Source organism: Nannobrachium achirus (genome assembly GCF_963921795.1).
Source record: "Nannobrachium achirus genome assembly, chromosome: 9".
NCBI lineage: Eukaryota > Metazoa > Chordata > Actinopteri > Myctophiformes > Myctophidae > Nannobrachium > Nannobrachium achirus.
In genome coordinates, this window is record NC_137818.1 from 41,374,743 (window position 1) to 41,392,246 (window position 17,504).

The 17,504-nt window shown below is 41.5% G+C and overlaps 2 protein-coding genes across 7 annotated transcripts; one reads left to right on the plus strand and one right to left on the minus strand.

Moving 5' to 3' along the window:
* Nucleotides 1–1,193: 1,193 nt before the first annotated feature.
* LOC308291603 (transcription initiation factor TFIID subunit 13) lies at nucleotides 1,194–3,524 on the minus strand. Of its 6 annotated transcripts, none has more exons than XM_080733657.1 (2): nucleotides 3,396–3,524; nucleotides 1,194–2,343 (listed from the first exon to the last, which is right to left on the minus strand). In XM_080733657.1, exon 2 carries the CDS (start codon nucleotides 2,340–2,342, stop codon nucleotides 1,968–1,970), a length of 375 nt encoding a protein of 124 aa, XP_080589783.1. In that variant the 5' UTR covers nucleotide 2,343; nucleotides 3,396–3,524; the 3' UTR covers nucleotides 1,194–1,967. The 6 variants fall into 6 exon arrangements, with proteins under 6 accessions (XP_080589783.1, XP_080589787.1, XP_080589785.1 ...); XM_080733661.1 differs by having other exon boundaries at nucleotides 3,405–3,507; XM_080733659.1 differs by having other exon boundaries at nucleotides 3,409–3,489.
* Nucleotides 3,525–4,433: 909 nt separating this feature from the next.
* LOC308291570 (solute carrier family 35 member C2-like) lies at nucleotides 4,434–13,969 on the plus strand. Its single transcript, XM_080733602.1, has 10 exons — nucleotides 4,434–4,640; nucleotides 5,022–5,245; nucleotides 5,344–5,494; nucleotides 6,491–6,554; nucleotides 6,965–7,037; nucleotides 8,954–9,122; nucleotides 9,636–9,719; nucleotides 10,455–10,630; nucleotides 10,930–11,059; nucleotides 11,275–13,969. The coding sequence occupies exons 2-10, from the start codon at nucleotides 5,135–5,137 to the stop codon at nucleotides 11,418–11,420; spliced, it is 1,104 nt and encodes a 367-aa protein (XP_080589728.1). The 5' UTR covers nucleotides 4,434–4,640; nucleotides 5,022–5,134; the 3' UTR covers nucleotides 11,421–13,969.
* The last annotated feature ends 3,535 nt before the right edge of the window (nucleotides 13,970–17,504 follow it).

Here is a 17,504-nt window from a genome sequence, read left to right on the forward strand (position 1 = left end):
CATGGTAAAGGATGTGTTGAGAACAGCATACATCTCTGAATCCTCAATTAGTCAGATTTCAAAGAAATACTGTAAAATACAATTATGTTAAAGAGAAAGTAATATTGTGGCCTGGGGATATATAGCATTGTATGATACTGATAAAGTGTACGGTGGGTGTTGGTTGTTTAAAAGAAAAAGCTTAAAGGATTCATAGTATAAATAAATTGCATAAACAAAATCACACTCAACGTGAAGTGCCTTTTATGAGTTAATTTCATTCCATGTGTGGGACGGACATACCTGTACATACATACGCGAGGAGGTTACAGGTTTGGGTAAAACATTCATGCCCTCTGTGCAATTGTATCATTTGAAATAAATATGTCAGTTATTCTGCCAAAGCCAAAAAGTAACTACGCAAATAATTTAACTAATAAAAGGTTTTAAAAGTGCTGAGGTAATTATTGTGTATCGTAAATCACAGGCTAATTGTGTTTATTTATTAGGTGTGTGTTAATTGTATAAGCATTTGCAAGATTACATTAGATAAGGGCTGCTAGGTGTAGTTCATAATAACTTCTCACCTCTCTTCTACATCGCAAGCCTGTTTGGTGAAGCAGTAGTCTCGCGTAGCCAGACAACTATTCCACAATCTCTGAATGCTATATAGTCTGGAACAGCAGCTCCCGAACGGCGAGTATCGAAAACGGGCATTAACGTTCAAAAAAATATATTTTAAAATGTAATTTCTGCTAAGCAGCAAGCTATACATGCTTGTATGATTTTTATTTATATAATGATAAATATGTGTGATGTGAGACTGAAACGGAAGTGACGTGGGGGCTTCACTTCCGCTTCATCTCGCACTCACCGTTTCTATTTCCGTCTGCCAGACTGTATGCTGGGAGCATTTGACCAAATCGCGGAGGCAACAGTCTGGCCACGCGAGACTAGTGAAGCAGTGACTGGGGGCGCGAACGTTACACAAAGGCTCCTCGCCATACATACAGACAAAGCCAAATGTAGGAGAATTTAGCATCGCTCAAAAATATTACAAGTTACAGAAGCACAGTGTGACTAGGTAACTCTGGAATATTGTGATATAGTCCCGCTAATCATAATGCAACATTTTGACCAGGTGTACTGTATTGTTTCTTTATTAAACAGGCTACAAAAATGAACTGAATTTCTCCACATTGAAAACACATGAATAGCAAAATCACCAGGGCATTCATTGCAACCGTAGGTCGCAGTTTAGTATGTGAACCGTCGCAACTTGACCGTATCTCTGTCTGTCCATCTATAACACCTGACATTGTGGTTCCCCTGACACATCACTGTGATTATCACAGGTGACATCACCGTGACACATCACAGGCTTGTGCCTGCCCTGGATCCATAGACATAGAAAGGTAGACAGAAGCCTCTCCGGCTCTGGGGCATTGGTAAAAGAGGACTGGCAAGCTTCAGGAAATCTGAAGGACGCTTCCAATCAGATGCGGGACTCCCTCTTTCCCACTGCAGGGGGCAGAGTGCCTTCCACGAATCCACAGTTCTGCACTTCTGCCAGCCCTGTTTTACCAATGAACTGCGCCAATGAACTGCAGCGGTGGATGAGGTATCTAACATTTTATATTTATGCCTGGATCCTGCGGATATTGGCACAAGTCAGTGGAAGCGCTTCCAGAAGGTCAACGACACCAAGGGCCATCAGGGCCGCAGGGCTGTGGACAAGGCCTTACAGCGCATGCACACTACAGCTACACTGGAGCGTGAAAACCAACATGCCTGATTGAAAATGACACGTTTGTTTGTCTATGCCTTTCTGTCTGTCCGAGTTTGTGTCTGTGGGGTGCCACATACTTAACATACATTTACGCCCTACCTTCCCCAAAAACATCAATATTAAGCCCATATCTGTGAATACATATAGAGTATCACGCAGCCATATACAGTATAAAATAATAAAAAACTATACGTTTGGATCAAGAGCCATAGTTGGCTTCATCAAAGGCCTTCCTTGCTCTCTTCAGCTCCTCGTTCATGGTCAGGAGGTCTTTCACTCTGGCAAACTTCCTAGGGTCTTTACGGATGAGGAAGACTATGTCCTCCACCTGGACGCGGCCCTGGCGGCCGATGGACATAGCTTTGTGGGTCATCTCCGTGACAAACTCAATCACAAGGTCCTCTAGAATGTCTACAGATTCTGTGTAGGGGTTTTGGTCGTCCCCAAATCCATACATCATACAGCGGAGCTCCTTGGAGAAAAGCCTCTTCCTCTTGCCATGGCCCGCATCAACCCCGCTGGTGCTATCATCCAGCTCCTCGTCATAACCAGGCTCATCTTCCTCCTCAGCCATTCTGCTGACAAGTAACCACATGGAACATTTATATATACACATGATTAAAAATGTGACGTCAGTCATCTATGAGGTTTGTATGACGTATATGACTCCAAATTTGGGCACGGTTTCAGTTAGCTCTGGTCCCTCCAGAGCGTTGGGAAGACCTCATTGTTGCTAATGCTCTGGAGGACCAGAACTGGGTTTCTGTTAGCTTCGGGAGGTCATAGATAGATCCATCCAACCCCTTTGACTTTCATTATCAAATCATTTAAGTTACATTTATAAAATATAAAACATAATAATTATGTGGAGGGATGCGTATGCCTTGCTGCGTGCAGAAGAGTTAATTGGCACTGGTGAAGTTGGTTTCAGGTTAATCGGAGTCCCCAGAAGTTTTTCTTTTTTTCGCCAGGACAAACACATGTAGGCCTACACAGACATAGCTCTGGTCCATCGCGTCTCCTCCCGGAGACGCTCTGACAGACCCGTCGGGAAATGGCTAAACTCGAGATTGTCGGCCCCTCCGAGCGCTCAACATCAGTCAAAATAAACAAAACTATTTCACTACTCACCAAACCAAGGGTAGTTTTGCGCTGTTGAAAGTCTATTCTCCGCGGTGGTGAACCCCTCAGCAGTCAGCACCCCACCCACTCTGCAAAATACACTATTCTGGCATGAAATAAAGTGCATCCAACTCGACCGCCGCTTATTTCCGGGTTGTGAACCATTGTATCTGCGGTGGCCGCTAGGTGGCTCGAGGTGGGTGCGTTTTATTTCATGACAAAAATAATGTATTTTACAGAGTAGGTGGGGTGCTGAGGGGTTCACCACCGCGGAGAATAGAGTTTCAACAACGCAAAACTACCTTTGGTTTGGTGAGTAGTGAAATAGTTTTGTTTATTTTGACTTATGTTGAGCGCTCGGAGGGGCCGACAATCTCGAGTCTAGCCATTTCCCGACGGGTCTGTCAGAGCGTCGCGATGGACCAGAGCTAACAGACAGACAGACAGACAGACAGACAGACAGACAGAGGCACGTCGTAATAGAGAAAACAAACAAATTCTTTACCTTCCTTACCTACCAAGCTAAAGGGTCTTGTCTCGGGTGAGGTAACTTAACTAATCAACTGCCCCTCTCCTTTGAGCGAGAGCTGGCGAAAGAAATCAACCACTTCTGTTTCGTTTTGCGTGATTCAAAATAACGACGTGGTTCGGCCAGTGGAGACGCCCCTATACTCTATAGAGACGCCCCTCTTAACAACACACACGCATATAACTGTTAAAGCCTGCACAAGACACTTTTGTGCTGTGCTCAAAATAAACTTGACACTTTGAAAGGCCTCTCATTTTATTTATCTTCTGTGCTGGGTGTTTTTTAATGGGTTTGCGTGGTACGTAAAGAGAAATTAGAATTAGTGAAAACGGCTCACAACACACTTTGAAAAAATAAAAATATACTGTCTTGTTTTGTTCACTACTAGAAAATGCAGACATAACTTAGAAGACATAACTGTTTATTTACAACAGCCAAACATGTAATACAGTTGTAAAACATGGGCTGTAGGAAACAATTAAGGAAACCATACAATGTGAATTAACGTTCATACTCAGCATTTCCTTATAGCTTATTCGAATTCACCTTTACTTTAACATTAAAACCCGAACTACTGTCATACTCAAGATAACTTATAACGCGCTACGTGCCTGACAGAGATGACAGCGTCCCCACCCGGGTGCCGCCACGGGCCAATCAAAGGCAAGCGGAACGAGAGGGGCGTCTCCACTGGCCGAACCACGTCGTTATTTTGAATCACGCCAATCAAACGCAACAATATCATTTCCAAGTCTCGCGAGATCACTCAACTAACGTTAGCGTAAGTCTAAAATGGTATGGGATCATTTCACTTTGCAGATTGCAGATCCGGTCTACAGCGGATACGGAAACTTTCAGTAAGCGTGTATGTATGTGTGTGCAAATTACCGGATATAGTAGGCGGTCTTTAGACCGGATCAGAGAACTTGATCGGTAAATAGAAGAAGCCAGGGTTTTGGCTGTTTCGTGCCAGCCAGTCGGTCTGTCAGTGTGTGTAGTAGTCGGGAAGCATAATGGGGAGGTGAACGTGGCCCAGTGTCTTTAAGGATATATTGTTTGTTCATGTTCATAATTCATATGTAGGTGTAGTACTAACCTCATATCTATATATCATCATACACAAGTGGATTTACTGCAAAGCTGATGTCAACAGGACGACGTTGGGCAAAAGTTAGCCGAGATAATAACGGACCTGTGAAAAGTTCAACATAATGGCATATGGTGAGTTCATCTGTCGGATTTAACTCCAAACGAACAGGATCCTGTGAAATAAATAAATGTCTAGGTCTAGAACCCATGTCGATTTGATTATTCAGGGCTGTGAGCTAACGTTAAGTTAACATCAGTCACAAATTCATTGATATTGATCCAGTTAAATTAGCCCATTGAAGAGAAATGTCATGTTTGATCAACTTGTTTGAATTAAATAATCCCTCTTTCCCATATGATTTTACTCCTGGGAGTAAACAAATGTAACACATTTTGACCCAATGGACCATTGGGTTCCTTTAGTTCACTGCTCTATGAGTTACAAATGGATAATAGGCTAATAAAAATGAGGATTTTAACTGTCGTTCTCGTTTTCACTTCTCTTTTCCACAGACGCTCCTGAGTAAACAAACACCATGAGTGGTAGATGGGAGTGTCAATCTGGTGTGGAAATGAATACATCCTTGTGCATTAGCTGTCTGGAAAGCTGAACCAGGCAGTCCTGGATGGCTTGTCCTGTGCAGTTCCTGTGCCGGGCACTGCGCACCGTCGGCCTGGTTCTCTTCTACTATGTCTTTTCCATAGGCATCACCTTCTATAACAAATGGCTGATGAAGGTGAGATGAAACTGCATTTCTTTTCTGGCCAGGAAGCCCGTTGTTTTACTGAGTAAGCTAGGGCTATTCACTTTGAATATTGTTTTTGCCTTCTTCAGGGTTTCCACTACCCTCTCTTCATGACCTTGGTTCACCTTACCATCATTTTCTGCCTCTCAACCCTGACACGGCACTGCATGCTGTGCTGGACTGGGAAACCCCGTGTCATTCTCAGCTGGAAGGTCTACATTTACAAGGTGGCCCCCACAGGTGAGGTTTGGTGGACAGCGTGTGACAAAGTCATGAAACTCGACTTAACCACGTGAACCATAGCGTCCCTATTCTGGGCACGTCACTCATAATAGGCGAACATTTGTCCAAAGTTGGCAAACATTTACTGAAAATAGCCGATGTAAAAGCTCACAATGCATAGTGTTGCTGTTGTGATTTGGTTTATCGGCTATTTAGGTTAATTTGTTGTTGAGGGAAAAACACATGGGTATAGACCCCTTGGGACCCCAGTCAACTGCAGTATATAGAGTTTAAGTAGTTAAGATTCCACATGTACTTGAATTGCATATTTAGAGACTTGGACACAGTATCATGTACTTGAATTGCATATTTAGAGACGTGGACAAAGTATTGACAGAGTAGTAAAATGGGTGAAGCAAGATAGTCAGCTCTTATCATGTTCATTGACTAACTGTCTGACATAACTGTGCTCTTCAGTACGTAAAGACTTTGACTAAAGTCCATACACTGACAGACCACTTTATATCAGATTTCAGATGTGGCTGTTGTGCAAAATTATTAGCAAATAATGCAATGTAAATGTATCTGTCCAATTGTCCAGTTGACTGCCTATTCAGTTATCCACCATTAATAGCCACATGTATACTGTATTTAAGTTGACCGGGATCTATACTTGGGCCCCTTCTTTTTTCCTCTATACCAAATAGCCGAAGTACAAGCTCACCATGCGCTGCAGCAAGAGCTTGTAGTTCAGCTATTTATGCAGAATGTTTGCCTATTTTTGCAGAATGTTTTGCCTATTATGACGTGCGCAGGTGGGCTAGAGTTCATGTGGCTCATGTGGTCATATTTAACAAAATACGTAAAATAAAAACCCTTCATTTGTACTTCTCAGTCACAGCATAGGCTAGTTCTTCAAATACAGTTAATACTACCTCTGATAATCAGTGTGTTGAAACAGTGGGTGTGTGGTCATACTGTGTGATCAACTTATCATGTGTTCCTCTTATCCAGCCCTGGCGACAGCACTGGATATCGCACTTTCCAACTGGAGCCTTCTTTTCATCACTATCAGTTTGTAAGTTTGTACATGTGCTTGAATTATTAGACACCTTAAATACACATTTGAGATTTGCTGCTAACGAGGATTTTACTCTAATTAGATGTGACAATGCTTGTAGCAGAAAAGCCATACATTTTTTTTTTTTTTTGCAATGCACCAGATCTTGTTTAGCCTGCAAGCCTGCAACACACCAACTAATTGTTGACCTGGCACACCATTCCATCTGTAGCTGGAAATGACATAAACAATGCACCCCCCCCCCCCCCCCCTTTTTCCACTGGTAATCATAAGGTCTTTGTCTGCGATTGTGCATCTTTAAGTGACATTTGTTAGACCTTGAAGAAATGTACATAGGTTTGTGGGTGGAAGTGGATTGACGTTTTGATTGACATAATGTAACGTACATGATCTTTTTGTCACTGAAGGTACACCATGACCAAGTCTACAGCTGTGCTCTTCATCCTCTTCTTCTCCCTTGTCTTCAAACTGGAGGAGCCAGTGAGTGACCAACACCCTAATGAATCACATTATATTTGATTTAATCCGCGTGACACACACATTGAAATGCAACGCTCACATAAAGGTCCCCTGTTCGATCCTCAGCTCTTCCAGGCTTTGTGTCGCCTCGTTAAGTGTCCCCGAGAAAGACACTTAACCACTTTAACCTTGGCGTCCCAATTCACCATTTGTCAGCCTTCTGATTGGTCCCTGAGACTCCCTGACTGGCCAACCAGAAAAAAACATTCACTTTTTGCTATCGGGGGTGGAGTTTGTGCAGTGGAGAATGTTGCTTCAGCCTTTCAAAAACTGTCCGCAGTGCGCGACACGGAGATCGGCCGGTACGGTGATAGCGACGGCAAGCGTCAAGCGATCTCGCTCATCATAACGAATAAGCTTCAACAAACTAGTTCATATGGACCTTATCAATGGTCTAAGAGTCACGATTGGGTACATATAAATTAAATGGGCAGAATTACGAAAAGCCAGCCTATTATGTGAGGAGAAACATTCTCTCTGTCCTCTTCCTAGTACCCAAGATGCAATGCGCTTCTCTTTCTATCTCTGATCCAGAGGATTAAACTAATTAAAACATTTATTTTTCGGGGGAAAACTACTGTTTTGCTATGTAATTACTGTACCTTTTTCTTCCCTTTTTATTAATATCACGTAGATGTGTTTTTTTTGGTACTTTATATAGCTGTAATGAGGCTATGAAGAAAAAAAAAATCGCATCCACTACCACTATAAAAGAATCTGCAAAGAGGATTCTGTCCCACTGGGATTAAACTAATTAAAACATTTATTTTCGGGTAAACCCCCTGTTTTGCAATGTAACTACTGTACCTTTGTCTTCCCTTTTTATTAATATCACCTAGATGTTTTTCCTTTGGTACTTTATATAGCTGTAATGAGGCTATGAAAACATAAAAAAATTCCATTCACTGCCACTATAAAAACAATCTGCCCAGGGTCATATGTCCCAGCATAGTAACAGGGCAGAATGGGGCGGGATTTGCAAAGTGGTGGATTGTGAACACGTCATTATGGGCAAAAATACGAATTCCAACGATGTTTGAAATCAGAAAATAACCACACCTCACAACCCAATAGTGACGTGTGTTGTATTTCTTTAGGAAGAAGGAGGAAGTTTGCGTCTTACTGGTTCCCTTGACAGAAAATGTATATTGGTGAAAATAAGCTCTGTGGCACATAAAAGTTCATTATACTTTGCTTTCACGTTTTGTTCGGTAAGGTAATCAAATTTACACAACTTTCTTTTTTATTTTTTTACGTAAATGTATACACTCAAAGCTAAAAAGCGAACATATACTTTAAATTACCTACACCACGGTTGCATGACCACAAATACCTGTGTGTTCAGTGGGATGTAGTTCAAATTTGGTTTTCCGTATTGAGAAACATACCTGTCAAAATTAAACAGTTGATAATCTTGATACAAAATTCAGACACATCTCTTTATGGTCTTTATTCCAAAACTATTTTGAAGTTATAACTATAGCCATAACGTTTCATCAACTGGTGGGGTGTCCGCTGGCCTAACGGTCCAGGCGCATACCACATGGGCTCTCATGCCTGACAGCGTGTTGCGGGTTCGAGTCCCGATCCCGGCGGCCTATGCTGCATGTCACTCCCCGTCTCTCTCTCCTTGTTTCCTGTCTACCTTACCTACTGTACTACTGTATAAATAAAGGCCTAAAAGCCTAAAAAATATCTAAGAAAAGAAAATACTACAACTACAAGTTACAACTTTGTTTCCTGCTCTCTGAAAATCTCTGGAAGTTTGCAAATGTTTGAGATGTGCTGTGGCAATTGCAATAATAATGTTATTCAAAACATCACCTCTTCTTTATTTTCTCTTTTCGTCCTCAACTCCCCCCCCCTAACCCCGCTAGAATCCATTCCTGATTGTTGTGGTTTTGTTGATCGCAAGTGGCCTGTTCCTGTTCACCTACAAGTCGACCCAGTTCAACCTGGAGGGGTTCATCATGGTGCTGCTGGCCTCCTTTATAGGAGGAATCCGTTGGACCCTTACTCAGATCCTCATGCAGAAAGCAGAACTAGGTCAGTAGAGACGAGTCAGTGCTCTGTAATCAGCATCAGCAACAAACACATTTACTAGTTCAGATTGTCATATTTTAATTAAACTGCACAGTAATTTAATTCCGGGATCAACTCATGGAAAAAGAAGATTAAAATTCACAGAACATTAGAAGATAAGTGCCCTTGAGTTTTTATAACACAGTTGAATTCTAACTACTCATTTTACCGCATTGATGTTCTTCTCTGTTTTATAGTCACCATAACCCATAATGTTTTTGGTGAAATTGTGTCATGATGTCATGAAATGGGTAATAATAAAACTATGGTTTTCAGGCCATAGTTTGATGTCCGTGTATATAACGGATAAGGCATTGTTTAGCCCAGTGTGAAAAGAAATCTACCATTGCATGTCAAGAGTTATTGCTTAGTTCATTATAAAATATCCCTAGAATATATTTTGGACGAAAATAACTGAATGTCTTAAATTTTCACATTCTCTCTCACCCATCCTATTTTGACACCCATTCCCTCCAGGCCTCCAGAACCCAATCGACACCATGTACCATCTACAGCCTCTCATGTTCTTGGGCCTCTTTCCACTCTTCTTTTTTAACGAAGGTGAGGCACACTTTGGCAGCATTTTGTCAATCTTTGCCCGTAGCCTCTTGTGAGATACAGTATGGTCTTTTACTGTATGTGGTCATTGGAATTTGCAGTAGATTAGAGTTTATCACGATTGATTATGTGTGACGTTATAGAGTAGATCATGTGTTCATTGATTATATTAATATCTAGGTATTTATGATGATACTAATACCTGATAGTTAGGAGTAGAGAGGCATTCAGTGGGCCTCAGTAACTATTGTTTCGGTAAAGCCTATCTTGTTATGGTACAGCTCGTTCCAGAGGCCTTGAAGCCACAGTATAACTCTAGTGTTTGACCATTCTTCTTTGCAGAACTCTTTTACCACTGCCCAGACTCGAGTGTCAATTGTACTTCTGTCCATGATATCATGTTATATAAACTTGACCACCCATCACCTAATATAAATTGTCTTGTCTCCTAATTTTCTCATGATTATTGATTGATCTGAATTCCACCACAAATTGCATCATGTAATCTATTCAATACACACACACACACACACACACACACACACACAATAATGTTAAATGTCGTCTGGTTTCCAGGCTAGAGCCTGCTGGTTAACCCTTGATCTATAAACATAGCGTCGAGGTACCTGAGATGTCAGGATTCATTCGCTTAATGTGCTGTTAACGCATGTGAACCAATAGGGATTGTGAGAGTATGTTTCTTCATCGTTAATTTCTGTCCTGTGTGTCTTCCCGCAGGTCTCAGCCTGAGCACCTCAGAGAGGCTGTTCCGTGTGACACACCTCTCCCCTCTGCTGTACTCACTGCTCACTCTGAGTGTCGGTGGCGGGCTGGCCTTCGGACTCGGCTTCTCAGAGTTCCTGCTCGTGTCCCGAACTTCCAGCCTCACTCTCTCCATAGCGGGGATCTTCAAGGTAATGTGCTTGATAAGAATCAGGTTGATGAAATGGCGATCATGAGACTGTAAGGGCATGCAAAGCTGGTGTTTGCCCTTGAAATGAGTCATAGAAATTGTACAAACATGGAGAACACTTGAAATACTGTAGACTAGACAGACAGGGGTACTTTTGCTGTCAATATGGGTTAGCATAATAACTGTTTGTATATGACAACCATCAACAGATAACTGAAAGGTAAATCAGCAGCAGTGTGATATGGTCCTTTTATTTTGTATATTGACCTGCCCTAATTCTACATTTCGTTATCACTACAGGAGGTCTGTATTCTGCTGTTGGCAGCTGGCTTTATGGGAGACAAGATGACTGCTATCAACTGGATGGGTTTTGCTGTGTGCCTGTCTGGCATCTCTGTGCATATTGGCCTCAAGACTTACTATAACAAAAGTAAGATTGCTATTATTTTGCAAATGTCAAGTCTATGGAATAGATTTTTATAGATTCCTAAAACAAAAATCAACCAAGCCACAGTATGCTTTGGAAAAATGGTTGGCCATAACATGTATACTGTGAATCAGTCTGAACCTGCCCAGACCATGGTCCTTCTTAGTAGTGTATTCCAGTAATCTCCAATCTTTTGTGATGGTTTTCCTGGTTTTCAGACAAGGGCCCCACGTTAAGACAGTTAAGCAGTAAGAGCCCAGAGCTGGAGCTGCCACTGCTGCGGCAGAACGGAGATGAGGGCGAGGACACGGCCGCAGGTGAGGATGATGACGAAGACGAGGAACAGGAAATCACTTTACATTGACATCGGAACTAGCAAAGGGCTTGTCTGTTTTCAGCCACACTTTGGCTGCGTCTCAGGTCCTTACTCTGATCTGTCCTATCTCCTACATCCTAGCACTAGTAGAATTCGGTCGGCCAACATCAGGAAATGGATGGATTTTTTTTTCTTTTTTTTTTAAAGATTGTGAATGGATGGATTGATAAGTCACAAAAAAGACGCGTTGTGATTGGCCAGTAGTCACTTGACTGGCAGCACTCTGAGCTAACGCGGACCAGTTTGTGTAGGCAGATGGGCGGGCGCGGCGAATCTCTCCGCGAGTCTCTGGCCAATAGCATGTGTTCTCCTCCCCCCACCCCCCTCTGCTCCTCTGCTCAGCGCAGAGAACGCTGCTGCGTCATGACGTCAACACATTCGGTGCGACGTTCTCTGCACTCTGATTGGTTAGGGAAATTCTACACTTCCTCCAACAGTGATCATAACGCGATCGCCCAGACTTCTTTTTCTTCCGATCGCCAAAAGAAGCCTGGGTTTCCGAGGCTAGACTGGCAGCGATCCCTTGGTTTTTCCAGGAAGTCCGGACTACAAGTGTTGCACGTGGCTCCAATGAACTGCAGAGGCGAATGAGGCATCTAGCTTTTTATATCTGTGGTGTCAAGTCTCTTATGCCTGCTCGTAGGACATAGGAAATAGGATCAGGAGGCATCAATGAGGAGGTACTGTAGGAAACCTTGATGCTTCCTACCAGGGAATGTTTGCAAGCTGAGCAGCATGACGCCCCTCCAGCTGACAATAGCCCTTACAAGGGAGAGGGCCTATCACCTGTGATGTTGTCATCAGAAATGGACGTTGCACTTCAGAGGAATTGACGTCCCAAATGTTCATCGTTTCCTCTCTCCTCTTCTATGTTTCCTCAGTGGGAGGGACTAACATACAAGGAAAGGATGCATGTATAGGAAATGAGGATTTAATTTAAGAACCTGAGATGCAGCCTTTATCGTTTGTAGTGTTGCATTGATGCAGTATTAACAGTCAGGTCAGATTCTTTTCTTGTTTTGTTGAACACAGCAGCACCAACTCCTTTGCTCTGGACATTCTGTGAGGCCACGTCTTGTTTATGAACTATGTTGTAGACTGTTTGAACTTGAGATGACCAAGTTAATTTATGAGCTATTGCCTTAGGGGAAATTCAATAATGTAGCTAAAAATGTGTCAACTAATTATCATCTACTGTATTATAAGAGCGTCATGGCAGCAATAGGGACTTTCCGACTAAATGAATTGTTTGCATTCTTTGGGGCCACATGCTACTTGCAAGCTGAAAACCAAGATGCAGGTAGAGGCCTTTTCCCACATTCTAAAGCCATTTTCTCATATCTAGCCAATGTCTGGAAAATCAGATCCAGACATTGTACAGAGTTGTCATCTCATACATAGCACAAAACGGGAGGTTGTCCGCAGCAGATATGCTCTTACCTACTGAAAATTCTCTTACAGTATATATGTGAGGGGTGGTGCCTGGGCTGAGATTACACCGCAATCACATAGCCAGTTTGTAATTTGGTCATAAACAATAACCGAATATCTTGGCTTTTGTTGAATTTGACAGATTTATAGGAGTTTGCCTTCACAGGCAGAATATCACGAAATTGTCGTCTCTCCAGTTAGACATTTTTGTTATGTCAAGGCGTCTTTGTGTATAAATACGCCCACTTGCTCGCTGTGAATTCTGTGGACAATGACCTGCTCTGTGGGCTGAATAAGACATTAAACCGACGTTGTACTAGACTCTGGAGAGTTGGCAGCGTCTGTTGCATGTCCAGTCCAACTGATCCAGACGTTTGCTTTCTCACATACAGTTCCTCTGGATAAAGTCTAGATAGGTTCAGAGTTGAGTTGCCATGCATGATTGAAAGTGGCAAGTGTCTGCCCAAGACAAATAATAATCCAAACCTGTAATAGCAGTGTTAAACCACCTCCACAGATGAGGAGCTCTTCATACAAAAAGTGTGGCCCGATTTCCAAGAAAATCACATCCTTGAAGTATTCAGGACAGCTATGATGCATTTGGGATTCACTTTTAACTCCAAAAATGATACTATTTCCCTGATATGGACTTCATTAAATCCATTAGAATCTTGTGAAGTAACTATAGTATTCCACCGCCGGTGCATCTGCTTAAGCTGAAAGTTAATAAACCTTGTAATTTGAAACTACAGTATATAACTTGAATGGATGGACCTAGAGAACTACTTAACGGTGTGATATCTTTAAAATAACAAATGTATTATTCAGTATGGACCCTCTGGGCATCCTGTCTTGAGGACTTTTTCCCACCTGACTTGATGAAAAATGAATGGCTACCAACAATTTAAAATAATGCTTATCTCTTTATTTGATATGACCAAGCCTCAATGTGCCTTGTTTACTTGACCACAGGGGACCATTCATGATCAAGAACACATTGTACACAACTGTTTTAAAAATGAAATTGTGAATTATCATTAACGGTTTTAACTGTTTAAATTAAAAGGACATTTGTTTTCGAATGTTTTTAAATCTTTGAGCGAGATGTAATTATTTAATATGTGGCAGCTGTTTGCAGCTTGAAGATGAATAAAGTGGAAGATGAGAACAATATTGCATTAATATTCTATTGTCATGAAATTTAAATTTGTCAAGTCCACTACATTCGAGATAGTAGCCTACTACTAGTAGGCTACTGTATCTCGAATGTAGTGGACTTAGCTACTACACTGATGACAATGTTTGGTTGTGAGAATGCACATCCCTATTTTTTTAAAGCATACATTATACCTACTTGTAGTTGCCTACTAAATTGAATTATTTGTGTAGTTTACTATGTTTAATTCATGTGTCCATGCGTCCTGCTACCATATTGAGCAACCTCCTCAAACCGATTAAGTTTGTGATTGTTGCTTATTAGATTGATTTGGAGTTGACTTGTCCTGTTGGGAAAGCTCTCATCTTTGTAATTGAATATATTTAGCAGATCAACTCATCATGTGGCCCTACTGAAAGCACAGCTCTAGTCACTTATGGTGGGGAGGGGACATGTTAACTATATAACTATATGTTAAACCTATGCCCAACACAAAGCAATATTCTATTATTAACCAGACTTCCTTGTCATTTCATAATATTAAATTGAAACAAATGTAAAGATATAGATCAGTGGTTCCCAAACTTTATCGCCAAAAGAGAAATTAGACGTTTTCCCGGGACTCAAATAGTATAATGATGAACACTTGTCACCCACCTGGAGGTCTACCTGGGACTATAGTAGCCTAGCTGGAGCTAGACATCATCCCCACACATGTTAAAACCTATGGTTAAAACAAGGAGGGGATGATACTATATTGCAGTTAGCTGCATTAGTATAAAGGCTGGCCCCAGGCTAGGACTAGTACTGGACCGATCCAGTGATCCAGGCTGAATTATGAGGCCCCCTGTTGGCTAACCCACAGACATGCACCACCATGCCTAAGATTCCTGCATAAATCTAAATGTGTCACACAGTGGGCTACTCATTGTGTGAGGTTTTAATGATAGACATTAGCCTGTATAAATATTGAATATATACAATTCTAAAATAGAATTGAAGAATAATTGCTACAATTAGCAATAGTATGTGTCTGTGTGCAAGTGTGTGTTTTTCAATTACCACAGAATCAATCATGGATGTTGATGGAATATCAGGATGCAAAGAAGTAGTAGGTGGTGGGTACCATGGTTGTCATCAAAATCCTTTATTGCAGGGGAACTTGTGACCTACTTGTGACCTATAGGCCCACAAACAGCCTCAAAGGTTTGATAAGTCACATGAATGACCCCAGAGGTTTTAATGGAACTACCAGTAGTAGTATAGCTCAACTCCCTTTTCTACAGAAAACAGTCACATGATGTAAACAGATCACTGACAGGCAAAGCAAATGGCATAATGGCTGTGAAACTGCAATTTCACCCTTTTTTTCTGAGGTATAAGATCAATTATCACATAAAATAGCCAGATTTTGGAGTGTAATTTTATTATTTAAAATGCAGCAATTGCTTACAGTATGACGATTGTCACTTAGCCTATGTTGTATTTGACAAGTCCATTACATTATACAGCGTTATCACTCTAGTAAAAAGATTACAAGAAATAGATGTACTGTACATGTATACTGAAGTAGGCCTATGTATGTATACAATACATACATTGTATGTATTGTATTGTATATAATTTGGCTTTTTAAAGTATGCATTAATAACATAATTGCAATACTATTTCTATATTTGTGTAGTTACTATATTTCATGTGTTGTAACTTGTGCATCTCCTCAATCAGATTAAGTTAGTGTTTGTTGCTCATTAGATTGACCTATTAGGACAGAGTTGACTTGTCCTGTTGGAAGAGCTCTCATCTGTAATTTAATATATTTAGCAGTTAAAATCTTCTGTGGCCCTACTGTAAGACTAACAAGCCAGTGGTGGACAGTAACAAAGTATAGGCTATACATAAGTACTCTACTTACATAAATATTTTGACTGTACTTTTACACTGTAAAATTCTTACCTAAGAATTTGTATTTTTGGATACTATCCACTCCACTACATTTCAAAGACAAATATGGTACTTTTGACTCACTACATTTCTAGGAATGGGAAAGGGTATGTTATTTAACCGCTTAAAGTGACTATGTACCACTATGTAACTTTCCTCTTCTACCTCGGATTCAAACACAGGTTTTTAGGATTGAGCGAATGGAGCCTGCCTGCTTGTGCTAGGGAGAAATTGAATCTTGACCTTCAGGTCAGAATTTGTCAAACCAGAAAAGGGATTGTGTCAACGGTGATGTCTCACCTGTCTCGATGAGCAAAATATAACCACCACAACTGTATAAGTTTAGGCTATATTTTATGAACTCTACCATAGAGATTGGACATAATGGCCTTGAGGTCATCAACATGTCCGTACACAGACAAATATGTCTGTGGCAAGACTTGGTCATGCCTGTGGAAAAGTTTAGATTTTCTTAAAATGTATTTTTTTACACACCATTATAATGTTGAATGTCAAGTCACCAGGTTTTCTTAAGAATATCTATGACACTACTAAGACACTATAATAGGCTATGCCATAATATTATTAAGACTCAGAGTCCAACTAGTATAGAGATTCTCAAATGTTTCATTGGCAAGGACTTAACTCTGAGAGGGTTCAAATGAATCTATTTGAACACTCTCAGACCTCACAGACCTGTTATGGCCATCTCTTTATCTATTAGGCCTATTGTCCACTCATTTTGTATGTCCATGGCAAAAATGGAATTTTGGCATAAATGTCCACCACAAGCCAGCATGGCTGACCCCTGATGGTTGCTGTTATCAACAGGCTACTGGGCTAAAAAATGAGAGAAATTTCACTCTATCTTTATCTTTTATTGATCTGGGCTGTGAATACCTACAAACTGCTGCTTTAAATCCTGCATATTTCAGACAACAAAATATGACAGGTGGAGTGCTACTGAATAATTGTTTAGCCAGCGCAGCACTGCTAATAAGGACCATTTATGAGCATTGTCATAAATCTATCAGCCGACAGTGACGCTCCAAGTTGCCACCTGATACACGTGTTATCATATCCTATGGATGGGACTGTTATCAAAATTGTCATACCTTAGCCAAGGCTCAGTAGTCAGACTACCAACTACCAGTAGCTGGGTAGTCCCAATATCAACCTTAATATCAGCCTTGAGAAAGAAAAAAAAAATTGTTCCCGAAGCGGGATTCGATACCGCTATGAGGTGGTTACCAGCCACCCGACGCTACCGTTCACGCCACTATAAACGACGGAGCCGCGCCGTCTCAGGCGCCGATGAGCCCCGAGAGCCGCCGCCGAGGGAGCGGTAGCGACCGAGTCGCCGCGGCGAACGGTGCGAACGGCGCATGAGCCGACTCAGCGGCGTTACCGAATTATGTGCCGTTATGGACAGAATAGTACATTTTGACCAGGGGACTGCTCCCGTTACCGAGTCATGTGTAAAACCAAGCAAAAAACAAAAGTCCGCCAGCTGCCTTGGTTAGCTCAGTCGGTAGCGTCGG

Excerpts from the sequence above, each read along its gene's own strand:
- LOC308291603 (XM_080733657.1), bottom strand. The coding sequence starts at position 2,342 with ATGGCTGAGGAGGAAGATGAGCCTGGTTATGACGAGGAGCTGGATGAT.
- LOC308291570 (XM_080733602.1), top strand. The coding sequence starts at position 5,135 with ATGGCTTGTCCTGTGCAGTTCCTGTGCCGGGCACTGCGCACCGTCGGC. Across the intron at positions 5,246-5,343 it reads ATAACAAATGGCTGATGAAG|GGTTTCCACTACCCTCTCTT; the intron begins GTGAGATGAAAC and ends TGCCTTCTTCAG. Across the intron at positions 9,720-10,454 it reads ACTCTTCTTTTTTAACGAAG|GTCTCAGCCTGAGCACCTCA; the intron begins GTGAGGCACACT and ends GTCTTCCCGCAG.